We start from the raw sequence: 25000 nt of genomic DNA, 5'->3' as shown, positions 1-25000 counted from the left end.
ACACTATGGAGAAAGTCAAACATGATCTAAAAATATAAACTAAAAAAGACATATGAAAATCATCTTGCACCAACGTAAATAGGAAAGCTTTTAATTAAACTAGTTATGACAACCTTTACTATAATTGATCACGTTTTATTGCAGGCCAATTTACTGTAGTAAATTCTGACTAACTTGAAGAATTTATAAAAGATAATCTATTAAGGGAACAATATTTAACTATATATTTATATAAATATGTAGGCTGAAAAAAAAAAATCAACATTGGCCTAATCATAGTAATGAAGAGCAATCAGTGGTCTTATCTGTAATTATAGCCTTATTGTAACAAATGCTACAGTTAATCAATTACAAGAACTATGGTATATTTTCATAAGGGCAAGGGCAAGTTAGAATCAAGAGCTTAAAACTCTGGTCTGGGACTTCTTTAATTATTGACAAAACTGTGTGTGTGTGTGTGTGTGTGTGTGTGTGTGTGTGTGTGTGTGTGTGTGTGTGTGTGTTGGTTTTTGTGGTTTACGAGGACTTTTGACCTGAATACGCACCGGCATTACGGGGACATTTGGGTTTATGAGGACACAGGCCATGTCCTTGTAATTCCGGCAATGTAGATGCCTTTCTCTATGTCCCAGAAGCACCCTCTCCAATTTTCGCGGCATGTCCTTATATACCACAAAAACCTGATTTTATACCATACACTGTGTATCCTCTGTGTACGAGAGTGCGCCCCTGCAGCCGGGTCCTGGTACTGTACCGGCGTCATCGAAAATTTGCATTTTTCACACAAGTGTAAGTATTGAGGCCTGTGATTGGTCAGATCGGTACTGGTAGGCGGGAAATCACGAAAACAAGATGGCGCCGACGGGCGGAGCCTAATTCCGCAGCCCCTATTGGTTGCATACGCAATGAACAACAAGCGAGACAAGATGGCGCCGGTGGGCGGAGCCTCATTCAGCTTCAGCTTCAGCATAGGTCTGTATAACAAGCGAGTTAATGCAAAATACTAATTATTTAAGTGTTATTGCCTATAATTTTTCATTTGTGAATTAAATATATGAATAAATAGTGATCCTCGATTAAAAATATCCCTTAAATATCATGTAATAAAGTATAAAAGTAACTTGAACGCTGTTTACTCAGTATTTATACAGTTTATTTATGTCGTTAGCATATGCTATTCATGTAAACACAACCACACATTAACTCGTGCGCTCACATCACATATATTTATTATTATTATTATTTTAATCCCGCGTATATTATATTAAGTATGGTTTATAATAAGAGTCTTCGCGTTCATTTCCTGTTTGGCCCGGATAGAAGCTGCACCTGAGAAGACATCTGAGCACCTGATGGAGGCTACTGTTATTTTAAAGGTAAGTTCTTCTGCTTTTTAAATGCTTGTGGGTCCGTTTGGCTTGTTTGTTCATGTTTTGTAAGCTCTTTGCAGCTCGTTTTACAGTTATAAAACAGCTAGCTCGCGATGCTAACGGCGTTAGCGAGATTGTGATTGTGTTTAAAGACTGTCAGGAGGGAATCAGCGATGCTTGTCATTTTAAACTGGTTTTCGATTTAACTATAATTGTAACTGCATCATTTTCTGATCGCATGCAATAACCTAGCCAAGCCATCATAATAAGGCGTTGTCATGACTACAGTCGGCATTTCACCCAGTACAGTATCCTCACATACTAGCCTACTGTAAATATTACTACAGTTCTGCTTGATTTAAAGACATTAAGAAACAAAGATTTACTGGCTATGATAAGATGTATCAGAACTGTCAGTCTTATTCAGTCAAATTAATACTGTCAGTATTATTGTCTATAATTTATCAATTGTGAAAATTTATGAAGGAATATTGATCCTCAATTATACATAATTCTTAAATATCATACAATAAAGTATGAAAATAACTTGCTGTTTACTATAATTTATCTTTTGATGTTTATACTAAAAACAGAAGATGACAGAAGACACATCAGATCATGCTGAAGTGAAACAGTGATGGAGAAAGCCCAATCTCTGGAGGAAGATGATTTCACCTGTGTCAGGTATATTATATGTTATTTACAGTCATGATTTTACTTGTTTTATTATTAAAGGTTAAATGTTACTCCGGGAAATAGGGCTACACAATATTGCAGAAAATCTGACATTGCAATATTTAGTTTTTCTGCAATTTATATATTGCAATATGAAAACAATTCCACCAGATGAATTGAATAGCTCTATTTGAAAATAATTAATCATTCTAGGATGATTGGGATAATTTTGTAGGGTAGTGCATCTGCTTAGGGAATAATAAACGAATTACAAGCTTAGATAAACACAATAAAAATAAGATACAAATTAAAATAAGCAGTGCTTTATGTTTTTCAGGTTAATCTAACTGTATTCAGGTACACACATTGAGGAAAGCATGTATGGGTCCAATATTATATGCATCCGTTTTCTTAATTGTTTACAATACAGAACCGACTGTTTTCGCTGAGAGTGTTTGTTCAAGCTCAAAGATAAGAGAAAGAGAACTGAACTCTGTGCAAGTTCATATTGTGTTTGATGTTTAAATTGACAGGACTTAAAAACACAAGCAAATGATAAGCTTTCACTCAAACTTTGCAGTTAATACGTGAATCACATGCGCTCTTAACCGGGGGGCAGCTGGACCGTTCGGATCAACTACGATCCCTACAGACATTGCACATCCTGTGATGTGACTTTTGTGGATGCACACATCGGGATACAATGCTAAAACCATACATCATGCAGCCCTAGTCCGTATGGATCGCAGATCAACTATGATCCCTATAGCCTACTTGACTTCATTTATACTGCAATGTCACACCCACAGATAGGTATCAGTGACAAAACTATATATTGTGCAGCCCTACATGGCTTTATATATGCATTAGGGTTGCACAATATATCGCATGTGATTGTCACGCGCATTTCGTCAGTAAAGCCGGTTCCCTGATTACCGCTAAATCTCCATCACCTGCTTTCAAATGGAGCGGCATTTAATAGACAGAGCCGTAGATCACTGAAAAGCCACGCAATATCGCGTTCATTATCGAAGGCGATTCATCTGCGATATGAACGCGATATTGCGTAGCTTGTCAGTGATCTACGGCTCTGTCTATTAAATGCAGCTCCATTTGAAAGCAGGTGATGGCGATTTAGCGGTAATCAGGGAACCGGCTTTACTGACGAAATGCGCGTGACAATCACATGCGATATATCGTGCAGCCCTAATATGCATCACATTACAGGTGTTTTCATTCCAGTGTGTCAGGTTGTGTGTAGCTTTACACCAGTTTTATGAGGACACCGTTTTATGAGGACATCATAAGAACATGTTCCTGATGTTTGACTTGACTGAAGAATCTCAGTGTGTTGTTAGATTGACACAAGCCTGGTCTATGAGGACACTAGTTTTACCGGGACTCTGGGGTGCACCCATATGGAAGATTGGGATCGATACTGTTAACCCATAATTCACAGCTCACTGTAGCAAATGTCAATATTGAAAACTCATAATTGCGTTTGTTAGTTTAGATATAATCATTTTAGAAGTAGGTAAAAAGTAGCACCCTCAGTTGAAATTGACTTTCAATGAGTAATACTGCAATGAATAATTGTTTTTCTTTATTTTGATTTGATTTGTATTTGCTTTTCTTTCTTATTTTCAGATGGTAACTGAGAAGAATCAGATTCAGAAGAATAAGATACAGCAACAATAAAGGTATCAAATAAAGTAAAGTAATAATTGAGTTAGTCCTTAAAGGTGCTAAAGAGGATGTTTTGTTTTATACATTTTTGCAATATTACTTGAAACTGTGTTTACTAACTGATAAAACACTATTTATTAGGTGCACTGAAAGTAATAATATTATACAATATATATACAACATCTGTGCACGAGGTAGGGCCTTAAAAACATCAGCCAATCGCGTAAACGATTGGCCCTCTGGCTTGTCAATCACTGCCGTGACGTTCCTTGTGAGAGACGAGCGCGGCTGCGCGCTCCAGTAACTTTCCACACTCTACAGGCGCCGCATGCAATGTTTTTGTCCGGAGACAGGAGTATCAACTGCAGATTATGAGTTACCTGCGGTGAGTCCGACATAATGAATCCACTAACACGACACAGCGAATGCCGGCGGTAAACACTCGTGTTCCTATACTTGTGCACAAGTTTTGGGAGGCGTTCCCTCGAAATGAGCTGCGAAGGAGGGGGGTTGTTCTTACGCATGCGCTCATTTCAAAAACTCAGTAACAGTCTTTGGTTTCTCAGTCGACGAAAAGATCCTCTTTAGCACCTTTTAAAGAATAGAACAGATTTCAGTGTTTCTAAGAAGCAGATTGTTTGCCACAGTTATCAGTCACTGAATTATGATTGTGTGTGTGAAAAGTGAGTCATGATCACTTACTGTACAACTAGCACACCTCGTTTCACCACTATCACTCTCATACATACCCCTAACCTAACCCTAACCCTAACCCTAACCCTGAACTCAGGGCGCCATCCAAATGTATCTAGTTATCAGTGTCCTGGTAAAACTAGTGTCCTCATAGACCAGGCTTGTGTCAATCTAACAACACACTGAGATTCTTCAGTCAAGTCAAACATGAAGAACATGTTCTCATGATGTCCTCATAAAACAGTTGTAAAGCTACACACAACCTGACATACTGTGATGAACACACACACATAATGTAATGAACATTACCATGGGTTTTTAAATATTGAAATATTGATTTGAAATGGATCTATTTTGTGATCTTGTATATGATCTCAAACCAATATTTCATGTGCACATATTTATTGATCGGAAGCTGTGAATGGGGGACACTGATCATCCTGTCCATGTTTAATTTGCATTAATCACTGTCTGACTGTACATTATCCCTTTGATATATTTCATATATACTGAAGGTTTGTAACTCTTAGTTGAAGTGATTGTATATAAAGCTTTATTTCTTATTTTCAGATAAGCCGTGAGACCCCGCTGTCATCAGTGACGATTGTGCTGCTCTTACTGTGGGCCTACACCAGGTAAGTGAGAGTTGTGCTGTAAGAGAATGAGCAAATGTAGCAGAGACACTTGTGAGATCTAGGCTGTTAACATATTCAGACCAGTGTTTATGTCTAATTTGATGTTTGCAGACTCTCAGTGAGGTTGGACCTCCGCTCTCAAAATGAACACTCTGTCCCAGTCAGAAGCCAGAGATGTACAGAAGGTATTGTTTTTCTTTTTGGAAATCAAATTAGGCATGTGCAGATAAATCTAAATCCAAATTCTAATATACTTTGAGAGCCTGATTACAAAAACAATAGACAGTGTCCCAAACACTTCAGCATAAATCAAACATATACAGTACAGCAGTCTAGTTTGAACCAGTATAAGATTCCTTTACTTTTACAATTATTTTGACACTACCGTTCAAAAGTTTGGGGTCAGTAAGAATTTTTAATGTTTTAAAAGAAGTATCTTCTGCTCACCTAGCCTGCATTTATTTGATTAAAAATACAAACAAAAACAGTAATATTGTGAAATATTATTCCAATTTAAAACAGCTGTTTTCTTTGTCAGTATACAGTAAAGTGTAATTTATTCCTGTGATCAAAGCTGCATTTTCAGCATCATTACTCCAGTCTTCAATGTCACATGATCCTTCAGAAATCAATCTAATATGATGATGTGATGCTCAAGAAACATTTATTATTATTATCAATGTTGAAAACGGTTGTGTACAATTTTTTTTCAAAATTCTTCGATGAATAGAAAGTTCAAAAGAACAGCATTTATTTAAAATAGAATATTTTCTAACATTATAATTGTCTTTACTGTAACTTTTGATCAGTTTAACTCATCCTTGATGAATAAAAGTATTGATTAATTTTATTTCTATCCCCCAAAAATAAAATTAAAATTCTTACTGCCCCCAAACTTTTGAACGGTAGTGTTTAATGTTACAAAAGATTTAGATTTCAGACAAATGCTGTTCTTTTGAACTTTCTATTCATCATAGCATCATTAAATAAAAATGTAAATAACTGTTTTCAACATTGATAATAATCATAAATGTTTCCTGAGCAGCAAATCATCATATCAGAATGATTTCTGAAGGATCATGTGACACTGAAGACTGGAGTAATGATGCTGAAAATTCAGCTTTGATCACAGGAATAAATTACACTTTACTGTATATTGACATAGAAAACAGCTGTTTTAAATTGGAATAATATTTCACAATTTTACTGTTTTGTTTGTATTTTTAATCAAATAAATGCAGGCTAGGTGAGCAGAAGATACTTCTTTTAAAACATTAAAAAAATCTTACTGACCCCAAACTTTTGAACGGTAGTGTACATTCATATGGCCAATTTTCTTTATTTAAAAAAAGTGTCAACACTTTACAGTAAGGTTTATTGTAAGTATTAGTTAACATGAGCTAACAATGAATGAACAAATCCTGTAGAAGTTTTATTAATCTTAGCTAAGGTTAATCTCAACATTTCCCAAGACATTTTAGGATCCAGTGTTTTATCTGTTAACCTAAAATATGCGTGTTCATGTTAGTTCACAGTGCATTATTAACTCACATTTACAAGGGTTTTGCTCAGTTGATTCACGTTAGTTAATACAATAACAAATGAGACCTTATTGCAAAGTTGCAAAAAATATATATTCCCTCACTACTACTACTACTACTAATAATAATAAATAAAATTAAATAAAAATGCAAACAAGTTATTGGTCAACATTACTTAGGCTACATAAAAAGAAACACAATACATGTGCTATGGATGAATAAAATGAAAGCCTGTTGGGAAATGATTTTACTCAAACCATATTGTTGATGAAAATAATAAGAACAATACAAGTTGTAATGTTTTAGAAAAAAAAAGTGTATATAAACATCTTTATTAAACATCTTTAGCATTACTGTTTCAAATAACACTGTTTTAGCATGAACCTGAAGAGCTGAATGAACACCCATAAACCAAAGCGCTTTGTTAGATGGTTTTAGCTCAACGGGATGCAACTTATATATGATAAAGTAGATATTTATACAAAAAAATTACAACTTATACCTGCACAAAATCATGCGCAGATGTACATGAATTAAGTCACAAAGTGTGAACTCCTGTTCTAGATACGCTCCCCACAACAACACACTAAAAAACGGCAACTAATCCAAAATAATTCACAGCGTTTTATTACAGTCGTGTTCTCATTATAATGTTATGTATATATGACAGTCCCAGCCATAGTTATTAATGTTATCCATTGCTGTTTGAGTGCGCATGCTGAAGAGATGATCACCGGTAGGCCTACAATGAAGCGCTTTCCTGCCGCGTTCATTAACTCAACCAAATGCATCCTATTTGAGTTTAATCAGATATATATACACAAAATAAAAAAATACAACTTATAATTCTACCAAAGGCTGCGAATGCACAAGCAAACTGACTGTGCTAGTCATAAAGGTGTAACTCCGCAGATGCGCTCTTCGCGTAACAACGCTCTGATTTCACAGATTTGTGATTCACTTTAACTGTATCTTCCTTCAAGCAGTTCAATACTATCATGGAGAACAGCACACATCATATAATCCATTATTTATCAGTGAAATAATCCATTATTTATCAGTGTTAAAATATCGGCCTAGTTCGGACTGAGAATGATATCATTAAAATGAGCATTTATCGGCCAGTAAGATATGGTGGCTGATATATCACGAATCCCTGATTGTTTATGGCAGTATATTCATAGAGTTTTAACTATATGCATGATTTTAATGTTAACTTATGTCACTGTTTTAAATGTGTAGGTCACTACTATAACACATTAGTTTGATCACTATTAATACTGAGTGGTTTAAAATGTACCATCATACCTGAAGACATTTGTGTTGAGCATGTGAACACAATAGCCAATCGGATGCGTTTGTTAGTCTGTATGAGTTTTTGTTTAGCGCGAGTGCTGCATGTTGAATCGTTTCATTATAACCAACAAAGTATAGACACAATGCCAATAAGAGATAAAGTGCACAACATAGACAGACACACACACACACACAACTTCATTTATTATAACGGACGTTTCTGCAGAAGTGCAGCTTTGTGTTTCTCGTGTTGTAATCGATAGCTTCAGTGGCTAATATGGCAGCGTTCTTTGCTTTCTGTAGGCCTATATAACACATTTGTTTATGCTGCTAACTACACATTGCATAGTTTCTGGATTGACAAATGTATTTATATGTGCGATTTAAATCCAATTGATGCTGATAACCATAGCAATGGGTGGAACAAAATAATCCTGATGCTGTGTGTCAAATGATCTTTTTATTAAGTATTGGAGTGTAAATAATAGACCTCCCACTTTTGCAATGTAATGTATTACTTTGTTCATTTGTTCAAACTGGCTACTCAGTGACTTTTTACTTTTAAATGTACAGATATTTAAATATAAAATTGTTCTAAGCTCTTTCTTTTGTCATCTGTCCTGACAGAATTAATTATTTCATTTGTGAATGAATAGGACATGTTGATATTCCAAACTTTTTCTTTGCATTTATTGTGGATTTACTGTCAGTACTGTGCTCACAGTTCACATGGGTACAGTATTTTGTACTGTGGATACAGTGTTCCTCCACCACCACCAAAGACCATTTCTGACCCAGGAAAAACCCTGTAATGTAAATAGTTTTAATTGTATGTTTTCAGTTGACAGTGATCAATCAGTGTTAATCAGTGTTAAGTATCTGTACTGCTTCATTTGGATCATCTCTGAATCCTTTGTCTGTAGTGGAATGTTTATTTTTCTTTCTTTACCTTGCTTTCAGGTGAGCCCTGAGAAGGACCAGTTATCAATGGACCATCAAGATGGTGTTAGACGGAGAAGGTAATAAAAAGAGCATTGCATCCTTTTAGAAAATGCTAGTCTAGTGAGAACTTTTTCACATAATCTTTGGGCCTGTTAACACCTGGTCATTTCATGTGTTTTTTACTGATTTGTTCAAACAATTTCATTTACGCTTGGCCACATAAATGTGTCTGTACAGAATCAGGGGCCATATTCACAAAACATCTTAAGGCTAAAAGTAGCTCCTAACATGCCGATTTATGAGAAACTCTATATACTATATACTATAATCGGTGTGTCAGTCCTAATTTTTGCTCTTAAGAGTATTTCACAAAACATTTTAGTGCTAAAACTAGCTCCCAAATCTGTAAAAAGTTAGGAGTAGTCAAGAGGACTCCTAAATCACTAAGACCAAATCACAAACAATCCTAATGGCTGTTGATGCCAATCCGCCCAAAGACACTGAACACTATTGAGACAATAGCGATAGAGCCTGAACCTTTTCTTCATACATGAAATAAATATTTGGATTTATAGATTTGAATTTATGAAAAAATGCCAAAAATCTATAATAAATAAATAAAGTCCAATTACCTGTAGCAGTTGTTTTCACGAAATCACACTTACAAATAATTGAATAGAGTAAAAAACCAAGTGTAATAAGTGTATTTGGCGTCCTGTTCAAGGCGGTCGAGGGATTCGAGTTTGAAAATTCAGCCCAAATCCATAGTACTTCCTCATATCTCCACTGAGAGTGAGGAACGGGGTGGCGACGGGATGCAGAAAATGGTCGAGGTAACTATAGGTGAGATCGGCTCTAGTCAGTGTATATATACCTCCTCTCGAGCCAATTAGACTGCTTGAACACGCTCCTCCATCATTTGACGCTTGAATTCTGCAACCTCTCGAGATGCAGACATGTAAGAGGCTGACAATTAGCTGAACGTATACTAGTTTAATTGACCCTTCGCCAGGAGTTTGATTGACAAACAATCTAACCAATTATAACGCTAAATCCACCATTTTGTCCGACAAAGCAGTCAGGAGTTAGAAGATTAACCTCGGTGGACTTGAACTTGAAAAATGGTGTACTGATGTCTTTCTGTGTTTTAAACAACATTCCTTCTGATGTTCATTCATGTTTATTTGATGCTATAAATGAACTAGTAGGAAGAGATGATCGATTCACGAGCCGCTTGAGCGGAGGCGCTACAGTGATCTGTCTTCAATTCCCTTACTATACGCAGATTTAACAGTATTCACATCATTAAAAGCTACCACTATGAGCTCCATTTTATTGATCATGAGCAGCATCAGCACTGGTCAAATCATTTATTCTCACATCTTTTAATGAAGATGATTGTGTGTTGAGCGTTTTCGACTTTTTAAGTTTCATTTGAGGTATTTTGCACGTCAGCTTACTGAAGAGATACTCATCTGTTCATCTGCGCCAACGCATGCTGCAGTAATGCTGTCATATCTTTCTATAACATGCCTATAACACATTCTCACATGTTTATTATTTAGTATTTTTGGGAGGAGTAAAATGTATTATTGTATAAATGTATATATTGTTTTAGACAACGTCCAAAGTGATTTGAGCGATCGGATTTAAATCCGTCTCGAATGAGTTTCGGAGGGCATTTACACCTGGTATTTTCATGATTGCATAGCAATCCATTCAGAGAAAATGCATGAAGTGACCAGGTGTAAACAGGTTTAAAAAAAACTTTTGAACCAAATGAGCTGAAAATATTTTTATATGCCTCATAATAGTGCTGGACGGTATGACCAAAAATTTATATCACGGTATTTTTCAAAATTATATCGGTTTCACGGTATATGACTGTGTGTGTGTGTGTGTGTGTATATATATATATATATATATATATATATATATATATATATATATATATATATATATATATCCCTCTACATGACCGGGCGTTAACCACATTTTCTTCTGATTGAGAGAGGAAATACTGCAGTAGATTGACTAGAATGCCCTGTTTTACTGTCAGGATGAGTGAATATTGTAGAAAAATGTAGAGTTACAGGTTTACAAAACCCCACAAAATGATGCTGTGGGGAGGCAACAACCAATAAAACACAGACCTGCAACACACTCATTACAGACACATGAATATTAAAATATGACCATGGAGATAGAAAAAAAAGAGTTGAGGGCACCTTAAGCATTTTAATAATCTAACGCTATATAACAACAAACTGCCAAAAACAGGGAGAAACGCGGAAGAACATTTAAACTGTCTAAGGATATTTTCAGTACATTTAAGAGCACTACAGTCTCTGAACAAATGACACACGTAAGTTTAACACAGAAAGAATAAAGCAGTTAAATTTTTGACCGTTCTTCTTTGAATTGTCAGTCTATTTATTAACTTACATCGTCTTCTGTGTAGCAGAATAACCCATTGTGTCATCGCGGTCGTGATCAGACGTACAGTTCAGTGTCCTTTGCATAAAGTTACATTTCATTTGAAGAAGACGTGACGAAATATGTGCGCATACACGCTGCTGGTTCATGTTTAGAGCACTAGAGTATATGAAATAGGTCCATAAAAAACGTAAACATGCTTGCTCCGGTCTATATAATATGATCCATGTGGAGAAAGTTGTTAATCTCATCACGGCGCTCCGTGCAGAAACCGCTCTGTCTCGCGTGCTGGTTGAATTCTCAGCTGTAATCAAGGACTGAATCCGAAATCGCCCCCTATAACCTCAAATAGGGCATTATTTGAGGCGACAGCCATTTGTAGTGGCGTCCGAAACCATAGTGGACGTTATTGAGTGCACTCATTCAATCCCACAATGCACCACAATGAGTGTACAGCCGATGCACACACAACGGCTGTCCGAATTCACTCACTCATTTTCATTCATTCTTTCAAGTGAATAATATAAGTGGATAACGTAGGGAATAGTGAATGAGGCTTTAGGGGGTGATTTCAGACTTACTGTGATGTGATCTCAGCTGTGCTCTCACTACAGTGCAAGAGTGAAACGGGACGCTCTCAAACAGTGACGCTGCGCCGCGTTCTGAACGTTGGTTAAGCGACACATACCGGTATTGCGGTATCATCAAAATTCATAACAAAAATAAATACCGGTATTCGGTATGAACCGGTATACCGCCCAGCACTACCTCATAATAAGATAAATTTTGGTCTTTGTGTTTTGTTTCATTGCTTTGGCAAAGCATTTCAAACAAACTAAAATCAACAGCACGATGTGGCTTTGTGCCCTTATCAAATTGCAAAAGCTGATAATTTATTAAGACTGTAGTCCGTTGCGCTCTCCGTTTCAAAGTGGAGAGCACACTTTGCTCACTCGATCATCTTGTGATTCTGTGTTTTCCACGTCTCAGTTCACAGGGAATGAATGCAGTGAACTCTATCTCAGCATGTGCCTTGAGTTTAACATGCATTTGGGAACGCAACGAGCACCAGTTACACATTTCACATTCGCATTATTTACAAAATTTGTGTGGCCAGTTGTTTCAAGTATTTCACCTGATTTGTAATAAGATGCATTTATAAACCTGTTTTCACTGAAACAGCTTAAGCGAAGAAATGAAGACAGAAGTATTGTAATGTCATATTGTAAAATAATTTTTCATTTACAGTAGTAGTATATTTCTGTCTTGGCAATAATTCTAATAATAGTCATCTAAAAGTATTAGTTATTATTATTATTATTATTATTTTTATGTATTATTAAACAGCATAAAGTTTCATAAATTACTTTTGAAAACAGGTTAAACCGAAGATGTTCTTGTTTTTTAAAATTCTGTTTTTCTTCAAGATGAGATCAGTATGATGGATCCTAATGCCAGTGATCCTGATGAAAGCGTTTCTCAGGATGTTGTTCCTGCTGGAGCTGCGCAGGCGTCTCCAGTAATGCTGGTATGTGTTAACTAACAGGTTTATGTTTATTATTATTTTAACCCATTATTATTTTAGATTATTTCCATAAATACAATGCATAGATACAATTATATATTTATAGTTCAACTTAACATTTGTATTTTCACGAAAGAAAAATGGTTTTAAGCCAGTTATTTATATCTATTGCTGTAGTGTGTCAGTAGGAAATATCAGTTTATATTTCCAAACATTCCTTTTGCCATTAATTGTAATAATTAATGAACAATAATCAGTTATTATATACAGAGATTTTTGCACTTATATAGTGCAACTTTTCTATAAGAATATTATTGGAATCAGGGTTGCACCAACATTGTAAATCTGGTTGATACAAATGAGTTTATCATTTTTGTGTTGGTAAAACACCTGGAGATGTTTAAAGGGATAGTTCACCCAAAAATGAAAATGTGATGTTTATCTGCTTACCCCCAGCACAGCCAAGATGTAGGTGACTTTGTTTCTTCAGTCGAACACAAATGATGATTTTTTACTCCAACCATTGCCGTCTGACAGCTGTATAATGGGTGTCAATGGGAGCACAATTTATGAGTCAAAAAACATGCACAGACAAATCCATATTAAACCCTGCGGCTCGTGACGACACATTGATGTCCTAAGACACGAAACTATCGGTTTGTGTGAGAAACCGAACAGTATTTATATAATTTTTTACTACACCATGTCCAACTGCGTTCAGCACTCGGTTAGTGATGTCTGATCGCGCTCTGACAACAGCAGTGATGTCTCGAGCATATACTTCAATGAGTGCCAGACATTACTTCCACTGTTAGACCGCGATCAGACCTCACTGGTGTATTAGAGGTCAAAAATGATATAAATACTGTTCGGTTTCTCGCACAAACCGATCTTTTCGTGTCTTAGGACATAAATGTGCCGCCACGAGCCGCAGGGTTTCATTTGAATTTGTCTATGTATATGTTTTGACTCTTATGAATTGTTTCCATTGACACCCATTATACAGCTGTCAGACGGCAACGGTTGGAGTTAAAAATCATCATTTGTGTTCGACTGAAGAAACAAAGTCACCTACATCTTGGCTGCGCTGGGGATAAGCAGATAAACATCACATTTTCATTTTTGGGTGAACTATCCCTTTAACAGGCTGATAACATTTAATCTCCAGAATAATATTTTGTGTCACTTGAAATTTTATTTTGAGATATCAGGTGTATAACCAGTTTTAAGTTCTAGGTATTTGAAATCTTAAATCTTAGTTTCCTGATCAGTATGTAACTGATTTCTTGCAGATGTTCAGAAGATGCCCATTTGGAAAACTGCTGAGTTTGTCAAGGTACCTGAGGTTTAAATTAGAGTACGACCATCATTGTAAGTACATGAGCTTTGATAGAGTGGGAGCTTAATAAAGTATGTATCTGTACAGAGAATGAGAGTTCGGCAGAAATTAAAAAACGGAAAGGAAAAGGACAAAAGGTTTGCTGGTCAGATGCTGAAGTTACAGCTGTAATTGATCATTTTAAGGCACAACCTTAACCAAAGGAAAATTGTGGACAAAACACAGGAGATTTTGTAAGAAATCAAGGAATTAGCTTGAAAAGAAAAGCACAAAATAAGTGATGTTGCATTGTGTCTCATTTGATGCTGTTGTATAAGGATTATTATTTTAGTTGTTGGTTATGTTAGTTTCATTCTAGAGCATGAATATACTAAGACTTCACTCTGTAAATCTCTAAAGTTTAACTGTTCTTTAAAGCAGTAGTTTGTCACAAAAACATGACAATTTAATATTCAACATTATTATTGATCTGACTGCATTGACACTATTGTATGAGAACTGAAGAGCTGAGCTGCTGCTGCTGTATAGATGAAGTGAACTAAATTAATAACTGATGAGTTTTACAACATAATTGAATCAACACTGAACTGACTCGGGCTGAACAATGACACGATACTCTTCTAGAGCTGCTGTACAGCCCAAACAATCTTTGTTGAACAATGTTCCTGTTATGAGTGCTGCTTTGAAACAATATGTAGTTTAAAAAGCGCTTTATAAATAAAGGTGACTTGACTTGACTCAACAATTCTGTTCACATTTTTTCAAAGTTTTGAATGGTTGCCATTTCAATATGTCAAAACAGTAATGATGCTGTATGCTTTCTGATTACACAGATTACACAGTTGTCCATGTGTTATTGACCTAGTTTTTTAGTTGTGGATTTCATTTTCCCCTTAAAATGCCATTCCATGATGGTATTACATGGTTAAAACCGGAAAAACTCAATGTTTATGTTGTTATTTTAAGTCATAATTAAAGTACTTCTAATACACACTGGTCCCTGTAATGTTGGAGTGTGTCAGTTGTGTATTGTGTTTAAGATCAGGTACTCATTAATCATTTCAGTCTTGCTAATACACCATATCGTCAGGTTTGTGTGTTGTTTGTGGTCATGTACCATTAAACACACTAGTCCCTGTAATGTTGGAGTATGTCAGGTGTGTATTGTATTGAGGAACCGGTACTCATTAATCACCTCAGTCTTAGTAATACACCATGTCGTCAGGTTTGTGTGTTGTGTGTGGTCATGTACCATTAAACACATCCGTCCTTATAATGTTGGAGTGTGTCAGGTGTGTATTGTGTTTAAGATCAGGTACTCATTAATCACCTCAGTCTTAGTAATACACCATATCGTCAGGTTTGTGTGTTGTGTGTGGTCATGTACCATTAAACACATCCGTCCTTATAATGTTGGAGTGTGTCAGGTGTGTATTGTGTTTAAGATCAGGTACTCATTAATCACCTCAGTCTTAGTAATACACCATGTCGTCAGGTTTGTGTGTTGTGTGTGGTCATGTACCATTAAACACATCCGTCCTTATAATGTTGGAGTGTGTCAGGTGTGTATTGTGTTTAAGATCAGGTACTCATTAATCACCTCAGTCTTAGTAATACACCATATCGTCAGGTTTGTGTGTGTGTGTGGTCATGTACCTGTAAAACACACTAGTCCCTGTAATCCAGAGAAATGACATGTTTTGTGTATTGTACAATAGGTGTCCTCATAAATCAGGTTGTACCCAAAAATCACAATTATGTCATAGGCGGGAACATTTTAGGATGGGCGGGAATGTCCTTGTATACCACTGATATATCAGGTTGTCATATTTTCCGTTCTGTTGTGTGTAAAGAAACTTTAAAGCCAGATTTGTGATCTGCAGATCAAAACAAAATTTTTGATAGTTTTATCATCACTGTAGGGCATCGGGAAAGGTGTGTCCCCCTAAACCACAATCCTACTGGTTTGAGCATCAAAGTCCTCGTAAACCACAAAAACCAGTATGTGTGTGTGTGTGTGTGTGTGGGCATGTTTTTGTGAAATATCAGGACACGAATGTGTATAATGACATAGGTATGACATAGGTATTTCAAGGAGAGGGTGATTTATGAGGACATTACCCATGTCCCCACTTTTCAAAAGGCTTATAAATCCCACAGAATGAGTTTTTGTGAGTATGCACAGTTTCCTGTGATGGTTAGGTTTAGGGTTAGGGGTAGTGTAGGGGGATAGAAAATATGGTTTGTACAGTATAAAAACCATTACGTGTGTGTGTGTCCATTACCATTACTTGTGTGTGTGTCCATTACCATTACTTTTGTGACATATCAGGACACAAATTTGTATAAAAAGACCAAGCTTCAGCGCACATACACACTCGAACATGCAAACCTATAGACTAAACACGTAAATGAACGGCAAGAACGCATTAAAGGTATTTGGTTTTCAGTAGGAAAGATGTAATTTAAGCGGCCCCTAAAGTAACAATTAACAATTTTTACAACGGAAGTGATTCCATCAAAAACCAACTTTAGCTTGATAAGAAATTTCCTATTGTCACTGTGAAGCTGCTTTGAAACAATATGTATTGTGAAAAGCACTGTATAAATGAAGATGACTTGACTTGACTTAATGACATGGGTATGACATAGGTATTACAAGCAGAGGGTGACTTACGAAGACATTACCCCATGTCCCCATTTTTAAGATAAAGTAAAAATGTGCAGTTTCCTGCACTGTAAAAAATGACCGTGATTTCAACAGTAAAAGACTGCTGCGGTGAAAATCTATTAATTGGTTTCCAGAAAGTTTCCGTACTATAGACGGTGAATAACTGTAATAGATTTAACGGTACATTTAATGTAATTTTACGGTAAAATACCATTAAATTCACAGTTTTTGGAAGTGAAAAATAATAATTCATTGTACAATTTACAGTGAAAAACCATAAATTTACATTCCCACAATTCCCTGTGTGACACTTCACATTTGATATATTTTCGTTGAAATAACTCTGTTTCTTCTTAGTTTTTCTATTTTTTTTTTCTAATCAGTTATGCACATTAGGGTTTTATGTTACATCTAATGTTGTTAAATTAATGTTTATTGCATTTTTAAAATTTCATGCATGTTACCATGATGGTGTTTCGTGTGTGTGTGTGTGTGTGTGTGTGTGTGTGTGTGTGTGTGTGTGTGTGTGTGTGTGTGTGTGAATGACACTGTGTGCACCTTCTATATGTTAGGTTTGTCCTTCTCAGCTTGTGGAAAATCTGCTTGTGATGAACTTTGATTCATCATGTGACTCTCATCACCACTGTGTCTGGTGACTGTCAGTGTATTATAAAGGTACAAAACAGATATTAGTACTTCATTAGGTTGGTAAATTAACATCATATCAGTTAATGAAATACGTTATTTTACCGTAAATTTAACTGATTTTTTTATTTTTTACGTTGCTACTGTATTTTTTACGGTAAAGTTCTGGCAACCACAGCTGCCGTTTTTTACCGTAAATTTTACTGGAATTTTTTTTACAGTGTGTGATGGGTAGGTTTAGGGATAGGGTTGGTGTAGGGCGATAGAAAATATGGTTTGTACGGTATAAAAACTATTACGCCTATGGAATGCCCCCACAATCCACAAAAACAAACCTGTGTGTGTGTGTGTGTGCGCATGCACAACAGTGGAGGCTAAACAGCTGCCAATTTGCAAAGCTTGTGGGCATGACAAACATGAGCGCATGTGTGAACATTGCCCTCTGACTGCCTGTCTGTCTGTTTCGCTCTCTATAATGTCAATCGTCCATTTCTTGTTGAGCTGCTTCCACTTTTTCCTCAGAGTAAGTGTATAGCTTACTGTAATCAGAAAAGACAGCAATTAACATGAATGTAAAAAAAAAAAAAAAAAAAAAAAAAATAGATTGAAACTAAATCTAAAGTTCCTAAAGAGAGAGAATAAGCAGAAACTGGGGTTTGTGATAAAGAAATTAGACCATATTAATATGTATAATTGTGTAATTTATATAATTTTATTACAATAAAGACATTTTTAAAATATATTTAAAATTAAAATATATTTAAAATAAACATAACTATATTTCACTATATAATACAATTTCTAAGTGATTCAAAAACTGAAAGTACTTAGTGAAAGTACTGAATAAATTCTTCCTAAAGTGAACCATTAAGGCGGTGCACTGGAAGCCTTTGAATGTGCAGTTAGTTTACATATTATTTAATAAATACTGCAAATAAATAAATAAATAAATAAATACATATGCTCATTCCCTGTGTGATTGTGTTTTTCATAACCACCATAAATAAATAAATAAAACAAATACTTGAACATTTATACTATTCTACACTTTATGTGGAACTCACTGTGATTTATTTATCATTAATATTTATTTATTTATAAAAATCAATTTGTCCATCTTCAAAAGACTTGCATACATACTTGTAATTGTGTGTACACACACACACACACATGAACACACTAAGACCAAAAAAAGCCTTACACTGACTTCAGTCATTATTAGGGAGTTATTATGCTTTTCACTTTAGAATACTGTTCCAAATTCCTTCTAAAGGATTTGGTAATACTTGAGACATTTCTAGTGAGTTATCATGATCTTCGCTTTAAAATTAATTACATATTATGCATTACTCACATCAATTATGAACCTGTATATAGTAGTTCTTAGTAGTCCTCTGGGAGGTAAGAAAACAAAAATAGTTACTGATTAGCTAATATTGAACTACCTCATTCAACTGAGTGCTATTACTTATTAATTCATTAACCAGAGTTCCTTGTTAGTTAATAGTAGTTAGTATAATGTTAATATTGTGTTACTTTTTTGATCCTGTTATTCATTAATGAGGAACAGTATTCCAAAGTGTTACTGACAAAGCTTCCCATCATATCCGCAGCAGACAGACACTCTACATCCTCCACTGCCGCCTACATAGACGATCCCTCACTGACCTGGAACCTCAAACAACTTATCATTCACTATATTTGGTGGATTTGTTTTTTTTTTTTTTTTTTTTTTTTCTACAGAGCTCATTGCATTGCATTGCATTTTTGGGATTGCTTTCTCTATGAGGGATATATACAATGCTGTTTTAGCAGTTTGCTGTCATGTGGAGAATCGTCTTAATTTATCGTCGTCTTCATTGTCAACATAGGTCGATCACATGGTTTGGAAAGCTCTAAACTTTATTTTTCTCTCTGTGTGATGGTTCCTGATTATTCCTGTCATCTTCTCATCCGCTTCGGAACAGCGCAGCACTAATTAAAGCCTGAAGCTGCAAACGAGCTGACAAGATTTTACTACCACAGCAAAACTTACAGACACACTAAAATTAAACACCATCCCACATGTGACTACACATAGAAACCTGAACACATATAGACTCCTGCTTATGATCACAGATTACACAATGAACTCTGATGGGCGGCTCTTCATTTAAATGAAATTACCATGCATGCAAATTAAATGCAAAGATGTCAATTTGATAGTGCCTGCACAAAATGCAAATTCCAACCTGCCTGGCAGTCATATGCAAATACTGATCTAACGATCATCTTTATAACACATGAGACAAATTAAACATCAAAATCACAACAGATGCACAATGACCAGATAAAAGAACATGCCACAGGACAAATCATATGATAAATCATGTTTATTTGTGTGTAACATCTTCTCTGCCCTTGTGAAAAAGACGTGCACTTAACTGTACTTTCAGATGATATAATATTAATGATATAAAGACCACTTAATTAAAAAAAGTACACTTTTCTGACAATGTTAAGTGCACTTTTAAAACATGCACATTGTAATAATGTGCAAGCACATGTAACATGTAACAATAACACTGCAAAATAAAGTTTTACCTAAGTTACCTACATTTTAAAAGTACACTTTTTGTTCAAAATTTAAATAATGAGTCAATACGGCATCAGTCTTTCTTCCAAAACGTGTTTTTGTCTTACCCTGATTCACTATAGTAACTGTGCATTCACACCGCAAATTCGCCTTGTTGCCCTGCCCTGCCAACAACGCTGTACTGTGCATTCAAACCACCGCCGGCGGAAGGGTCAAAGTAAATGACAAGTTGTGGCAACCAATCGGAATCCTCTCAAGCAAGGACCTTCAACTCTCCTTGACGCTCTCACCATCCAAGACGCGCCACGCCAATCTTGCCTGAGCTCGCCGCTGGCTCACATTGAATGAAATGAATGACTTCCTGTTACTTTGACGCTCTCGCCGGCGGTGGTGTGAACGCACGGTAAGCCTATTATAAATGTTTATATTTTAGACCGTGCATGTCTCATCATATTTGTTAATAGAGGAAAGTTGTCCTGTCTACTTTGATGTGTATATGGTGTGGGAGTGCCATTGGTTAGTCATCACAGTGAGCAAGAAATGTTGACATGGAGCAGGCAGAGATGGCATTTTTTACCCAATAGTTGCATCCCAAATGACACACTATGCACTTATACACTATGTACTCATCCATGTAGTGCATGAACTGTATAATGTTATTTTGTCATTTAACAACAGAGTGTTTTTTCCTTTGTGCTTTGTTGTTTGATTATCATTAAAAAGATGGCAGCATGAATATTAGGCTAATGTCACTTTAAGACCTAATGCACTGATCCAATATACTGTTACACATGAGTTGTATTCCTTAAGTGTTTACGTTCACTTAAGACATAACAATCAATGTTTACAAGGATACTCGCATACACAGGCATTCTGAAAATTTTGAAGATGTGAAAGAGAACTCAATTCAGTATTTGCACGCTGTTTGAGATGCATTTTTCTGGAAGAGTGCTTCAGAAGTGTGTTGCAGACAAAAAACTTCTCAAACAGCATGCAAGTACCAAAATGAGTTGTCTATCGCATCTTCTTGCACTTGAATACTTAAATTCGCAAGGCTTAAAAACATGTGCAAATTATTCGATTTATTCGATTATTCCCTTGAAATTGTAACTGAATTTATTAATTACGATTATCACAATTGACATTGAATGATGTATTGAATAGCTTTATACCATTGTTTGAAGCAACTGCATGCCATATTTTTGTATAAAAAAATTAAGAAAAACAAAAAAACAATCTGAAAACAATTTTTCTTTAGCATTAAACCTCAAATGTCAACTATATATTGGATTGGTTTCTTTTTTAAATAATAATAAAAAAGTCAGCATATGCATGGTATAATAATAGGGGCTTTTGCCATCAGTGTGGTTCCACGAGAACTACTGTTCCCCTAGGGCCTGAAGTGACGTAAACTGCGCTTGTTATTGTGACTTATTTTGACGGTGCGGCAGATAGATAGATAGATTAGATAGATAGATAGATAGATAGATGATAGATAGATAGATAGATAGATAGATAGATAGATAGATAGATAGATAGATAGATAGATAGATAGATAGATAGATAGATAGATAGATAGATAGATAGATAGATAGATAGATAGATAGATAGATAGATAGATAGATAGATAGATAGATAGATAGATAGATACATAGGCTGTGTACACATCTTTTTAAAAATTGTGGGTGCTGGTGTTTCGCGTGCATTCGACGTATCAATGTACGCCTATGCAACTGGTAGCTCCTTTTGTGCTAGGTTAGACCTTTTACATTCTGAAGTAGTCGTGATTCACCTCTCACTACGTGACATGCTCATAACACACCTCTTAAACATGCAGAATAATGTAAGTGGATATTTTTTCCTTGTAATCGCACCTTTGAACAATTACGAAATCGTGGCATCTGTAATCGTAATCGCGATTAGAAATTTGATTAATTGTGCAGCTCTAGTGCAAATGATACATTTTAGTGACGATGACACAATCAGGCAAGTTATACTTCTGTCAACTGTCCTGAGCGTAATTCAAGCTGGCCTGGGGCCATCGGGCAGTCCGTATTGTCGAGCCCTGTATAACTTTGAACAGAAATTACATTAAATAATATTTTATTTTACAAATTAGTTTACCTTGTCTGTAAATTTGGCATTACACTTTCATATATTTCATATTTCAAAGAAGTTATTATGAAATTACATAAAAAGATGCTATTAAGTGGGTCAAAAAAGCAGTCTAAAGTGCAGCTAATTCAGTAATATAATGTAACTGTGGCGACCAGGAGCCGTGAGGGAACGGCGCGAGACCGGTGACGCAAGTGATAATGAGCATCACCTGGGAGGCGCACCGGTCTTGAGTCTCTCACTGAGGAGCTCCGGGAGCATAAAAGGAGGATCGATGACCGTGAAGGATGAGAGAGGACCAGGCCTGGATATTATTTTATGTTTTATTATGTTTGTGTGGCCGGCAGACCTCCGCGAGGGTCTGCTGGCATTACTTTCGTTTTGTATTTGTTTATTTTGGAATTAAAGTTGAATGTTGAATGTTCGCCGGTTCCCGCCTCCTCCTTCCCATATTTACGAACTGTGTTACAGTAACATGATATAAATTTAAACTATGATACATTTTCATATAAATGCAATTAACATGTTATTAATTGTTGGAAAATATTACATTCAGTTCACTCAAGTATATTCTTTTAAAATATATTATTTACATAATAATAAGAACTCTTTTTAAAAGTATGCTTATGTATTTCTTTTTCACAAGGGTGACCTGTGATAGTTTTACCTATTTATCTGCTCTGCTCTTAATGTTAAGCTGGAGGCAGGGTTAAACTGGAGGTTATGGTTATGTTGTTGGTCTGAGTAACTTCATGTCTCCCGACTAATGAAATTGGTAAATAATGCTGGTTTATTCTGCTGCAGCTGCTGTGCAGGGTGTTTGTTTTGGATTAGCCCTGTATTGCACATTGTTTCTGGTTATTAGGGGCCAAGCACCAAAGGTGCACATCGTTTTCTTTTTCTTCTTCTTCTTCTACTACTTATTATTATTATTCCGCTCTATGGTAACCCATAGAACTGCTTGCCGGAAAATTATGAAATTTGGCACACTGATAGAGGACAGTCTGAACATTAACCACAACAATTTTGGAGTCTCTAACTCAATCCCTCTAGTGCTGCCAACTGTCCAAAATTGCACTTACGTTTATGCTAATAACTTCTGAACCGTAAAAGCTACAAAAAAAATAAAAATGTATATTATATATATTTACGATCAAAACGATTCGATTGCACCCTATGATGTTATTTTCCGTCATTAATAATAATTTTCTGCCATTTTGTTGGCTCACATCATCTTCAGACCATGCTGGCAAAAAGTTATTAAAAGCTTTTTGATGGACCAAACTGTTCTCGAATAACATGCAAACAAATTCAACAAGGAGCATGTCAAAATGGATGTATGGCTATTTTTTTTATTATAACTTCTGAACGGTTTGCCCAAAAATCATAAAACTGGTCTCTTAATTCATCATAGTGCAGCATACTGAGTCGAACAATACTCAATTTTCCCATATTGGCCATTTTGGGCGTCTGCCAATTTTGTCATAAAATGCTATACTGTATGAACGCATTATCGTATCATGACGAATCTTGGAATATGTCCTCATTACTAAAAGCTTTTAGATTGACAAAACCACTCTGGAATAACACATCGACACATTTGATGTCAATCTGATTTTGAGGCTGTAAGTCAACAAAACTTTGGCATATTAACACCAAACTTTGTATGTGTCATTGCCTCCTCACACTGACCACACAATATCAATTTAGAAACATCGTCACCTATTGGTCAAATGCCATATGCAATTAAATTACATTACATGTGCAAGAATTTATAATTTATGATCAAGACTTTTGGGTTTTACAACTGCATCAGGGCACATTCAGGAAGCCGACAGCCCTGCATCACAATCAGCAGTATTAGATTCAAACTATCAAACACACAACACATCTCACTTTGTGTGCAGTCTGATCGTTTAGGGCGCTGCTGGATTTACAGTTTTCTGTGATGTTTGAATCAAACAGTAAAGAGAAAAAGAGTGAAGCAGATGATAGTATAAATAGACAGTTAAATGTGAGACTTACACTCAGCATTGGTGAGCAGGACGGAGGCGGTGAGCAGCAGGAGACAGTGTCGGACGGAGGGTAACGCTACACGGACGCTTGGCACAGGCATGATGTTACGACTCACCCGCTGAGTGTGCCGGCTCACAACGCTCCTGCAACACTCTCACAACCTACAGACAAAGAAACACAAGCAATGAATAAATCAAAAGATATTTCAAGATATTTGGTTTATTTCATGACTGAACATTATTTTATATTTTAAGGTAATACACTACAGGCACAACCATTGTTTTTTTTATTTTTGTTTTATTCAGTCTTGAGGTCTAATTTGCTTGTATAACATGTCGTCTTTCAGACTAGTATAAGAAAACATTCAAAACACACATTTAAGTGTATATTACACTTTATCTATTTGCGCCTGTAGATTTCAATTTCAATACAATTCTTTTAAGGCTGTTCTCTCAAAATGAGTTTTATCTCCACTTCAGCAGCACTTACACCAAACTTTCCAGGTTTGTCTTACAGTTTAATCTATATTCTGAAGATTTTTACAGAGGGGGGTGCTGATATAAAATTCAGCATGATTTATATAATTTTGTTTATGGAGTGATAAAAAAAGAGATATCCAATATCCCCTCAGTAAAAACCTTAAATCCCTACAGTTTTGTTAAAATATGTTAACACAGTGAAACAAATAATTTTGAACCCGGCTTTATCCAGTGTTCATATTTATGTTTTGGAAATGTAAGCATATAAGTGCATATTTAATTAGATAAGGCTTCCTTTTATTGTTTATACGTAACTTACTATACATTTCGCATTTTCAAAACTTGTAAAACAAAAAAATTG

General features: G+C 35.7%; 1 protein-coding gene across 8 annotated transcripts in view; it reads right to left on the bottom strand.

Moving 5' to 3' along the window:
- The window catches only part of LOC137030008 (receptor-type tyrosine-protein phosphatase delta), a 209045-nt gene that overhangs the window by 129687 nt on the left and 54358 nt on the right, over nucleotides 1-25000 (bottom strand). For all 8 annotated transcript variants that reach the window (XM_067399912.1, XM_067399910.1, XM_067399914.1 and 5 more), the window contains exon 2: nucleotides 24170-24321. In XM_067399912.1, coding sequence (XP_067256013.1) covers nucleotides 24170-24260 — 91 coding nt within the window. In that variant the 5' untranslated portion in view covers nucleotides 24261-24321. The remainder of the gene's footprint in view (nucleotides 1-24169; nucleotides 24322-25000) is intronic.

Source organism: Chanodichthys erythropterus, chromosome 11, assembly GCF_024489055.1.
Source record: "Chanodichthys erythropterus isolate Z2021 chromosome 11, ASM2448905v1, whole genome shotgun sequence".
NCBI classification, from domain to species: domain Eukaryota; kingdom Metazoa; phylum Chordata; class Actinopteri; order Cypriniformes; family Xenocyprididae; genus Chanodichthys; species Chanodichthys erythropterus.
Note: the sequence above shows the minus strand (reverse complement) of the source record. Positions and strands in the feature narration are given on the sequence as shown.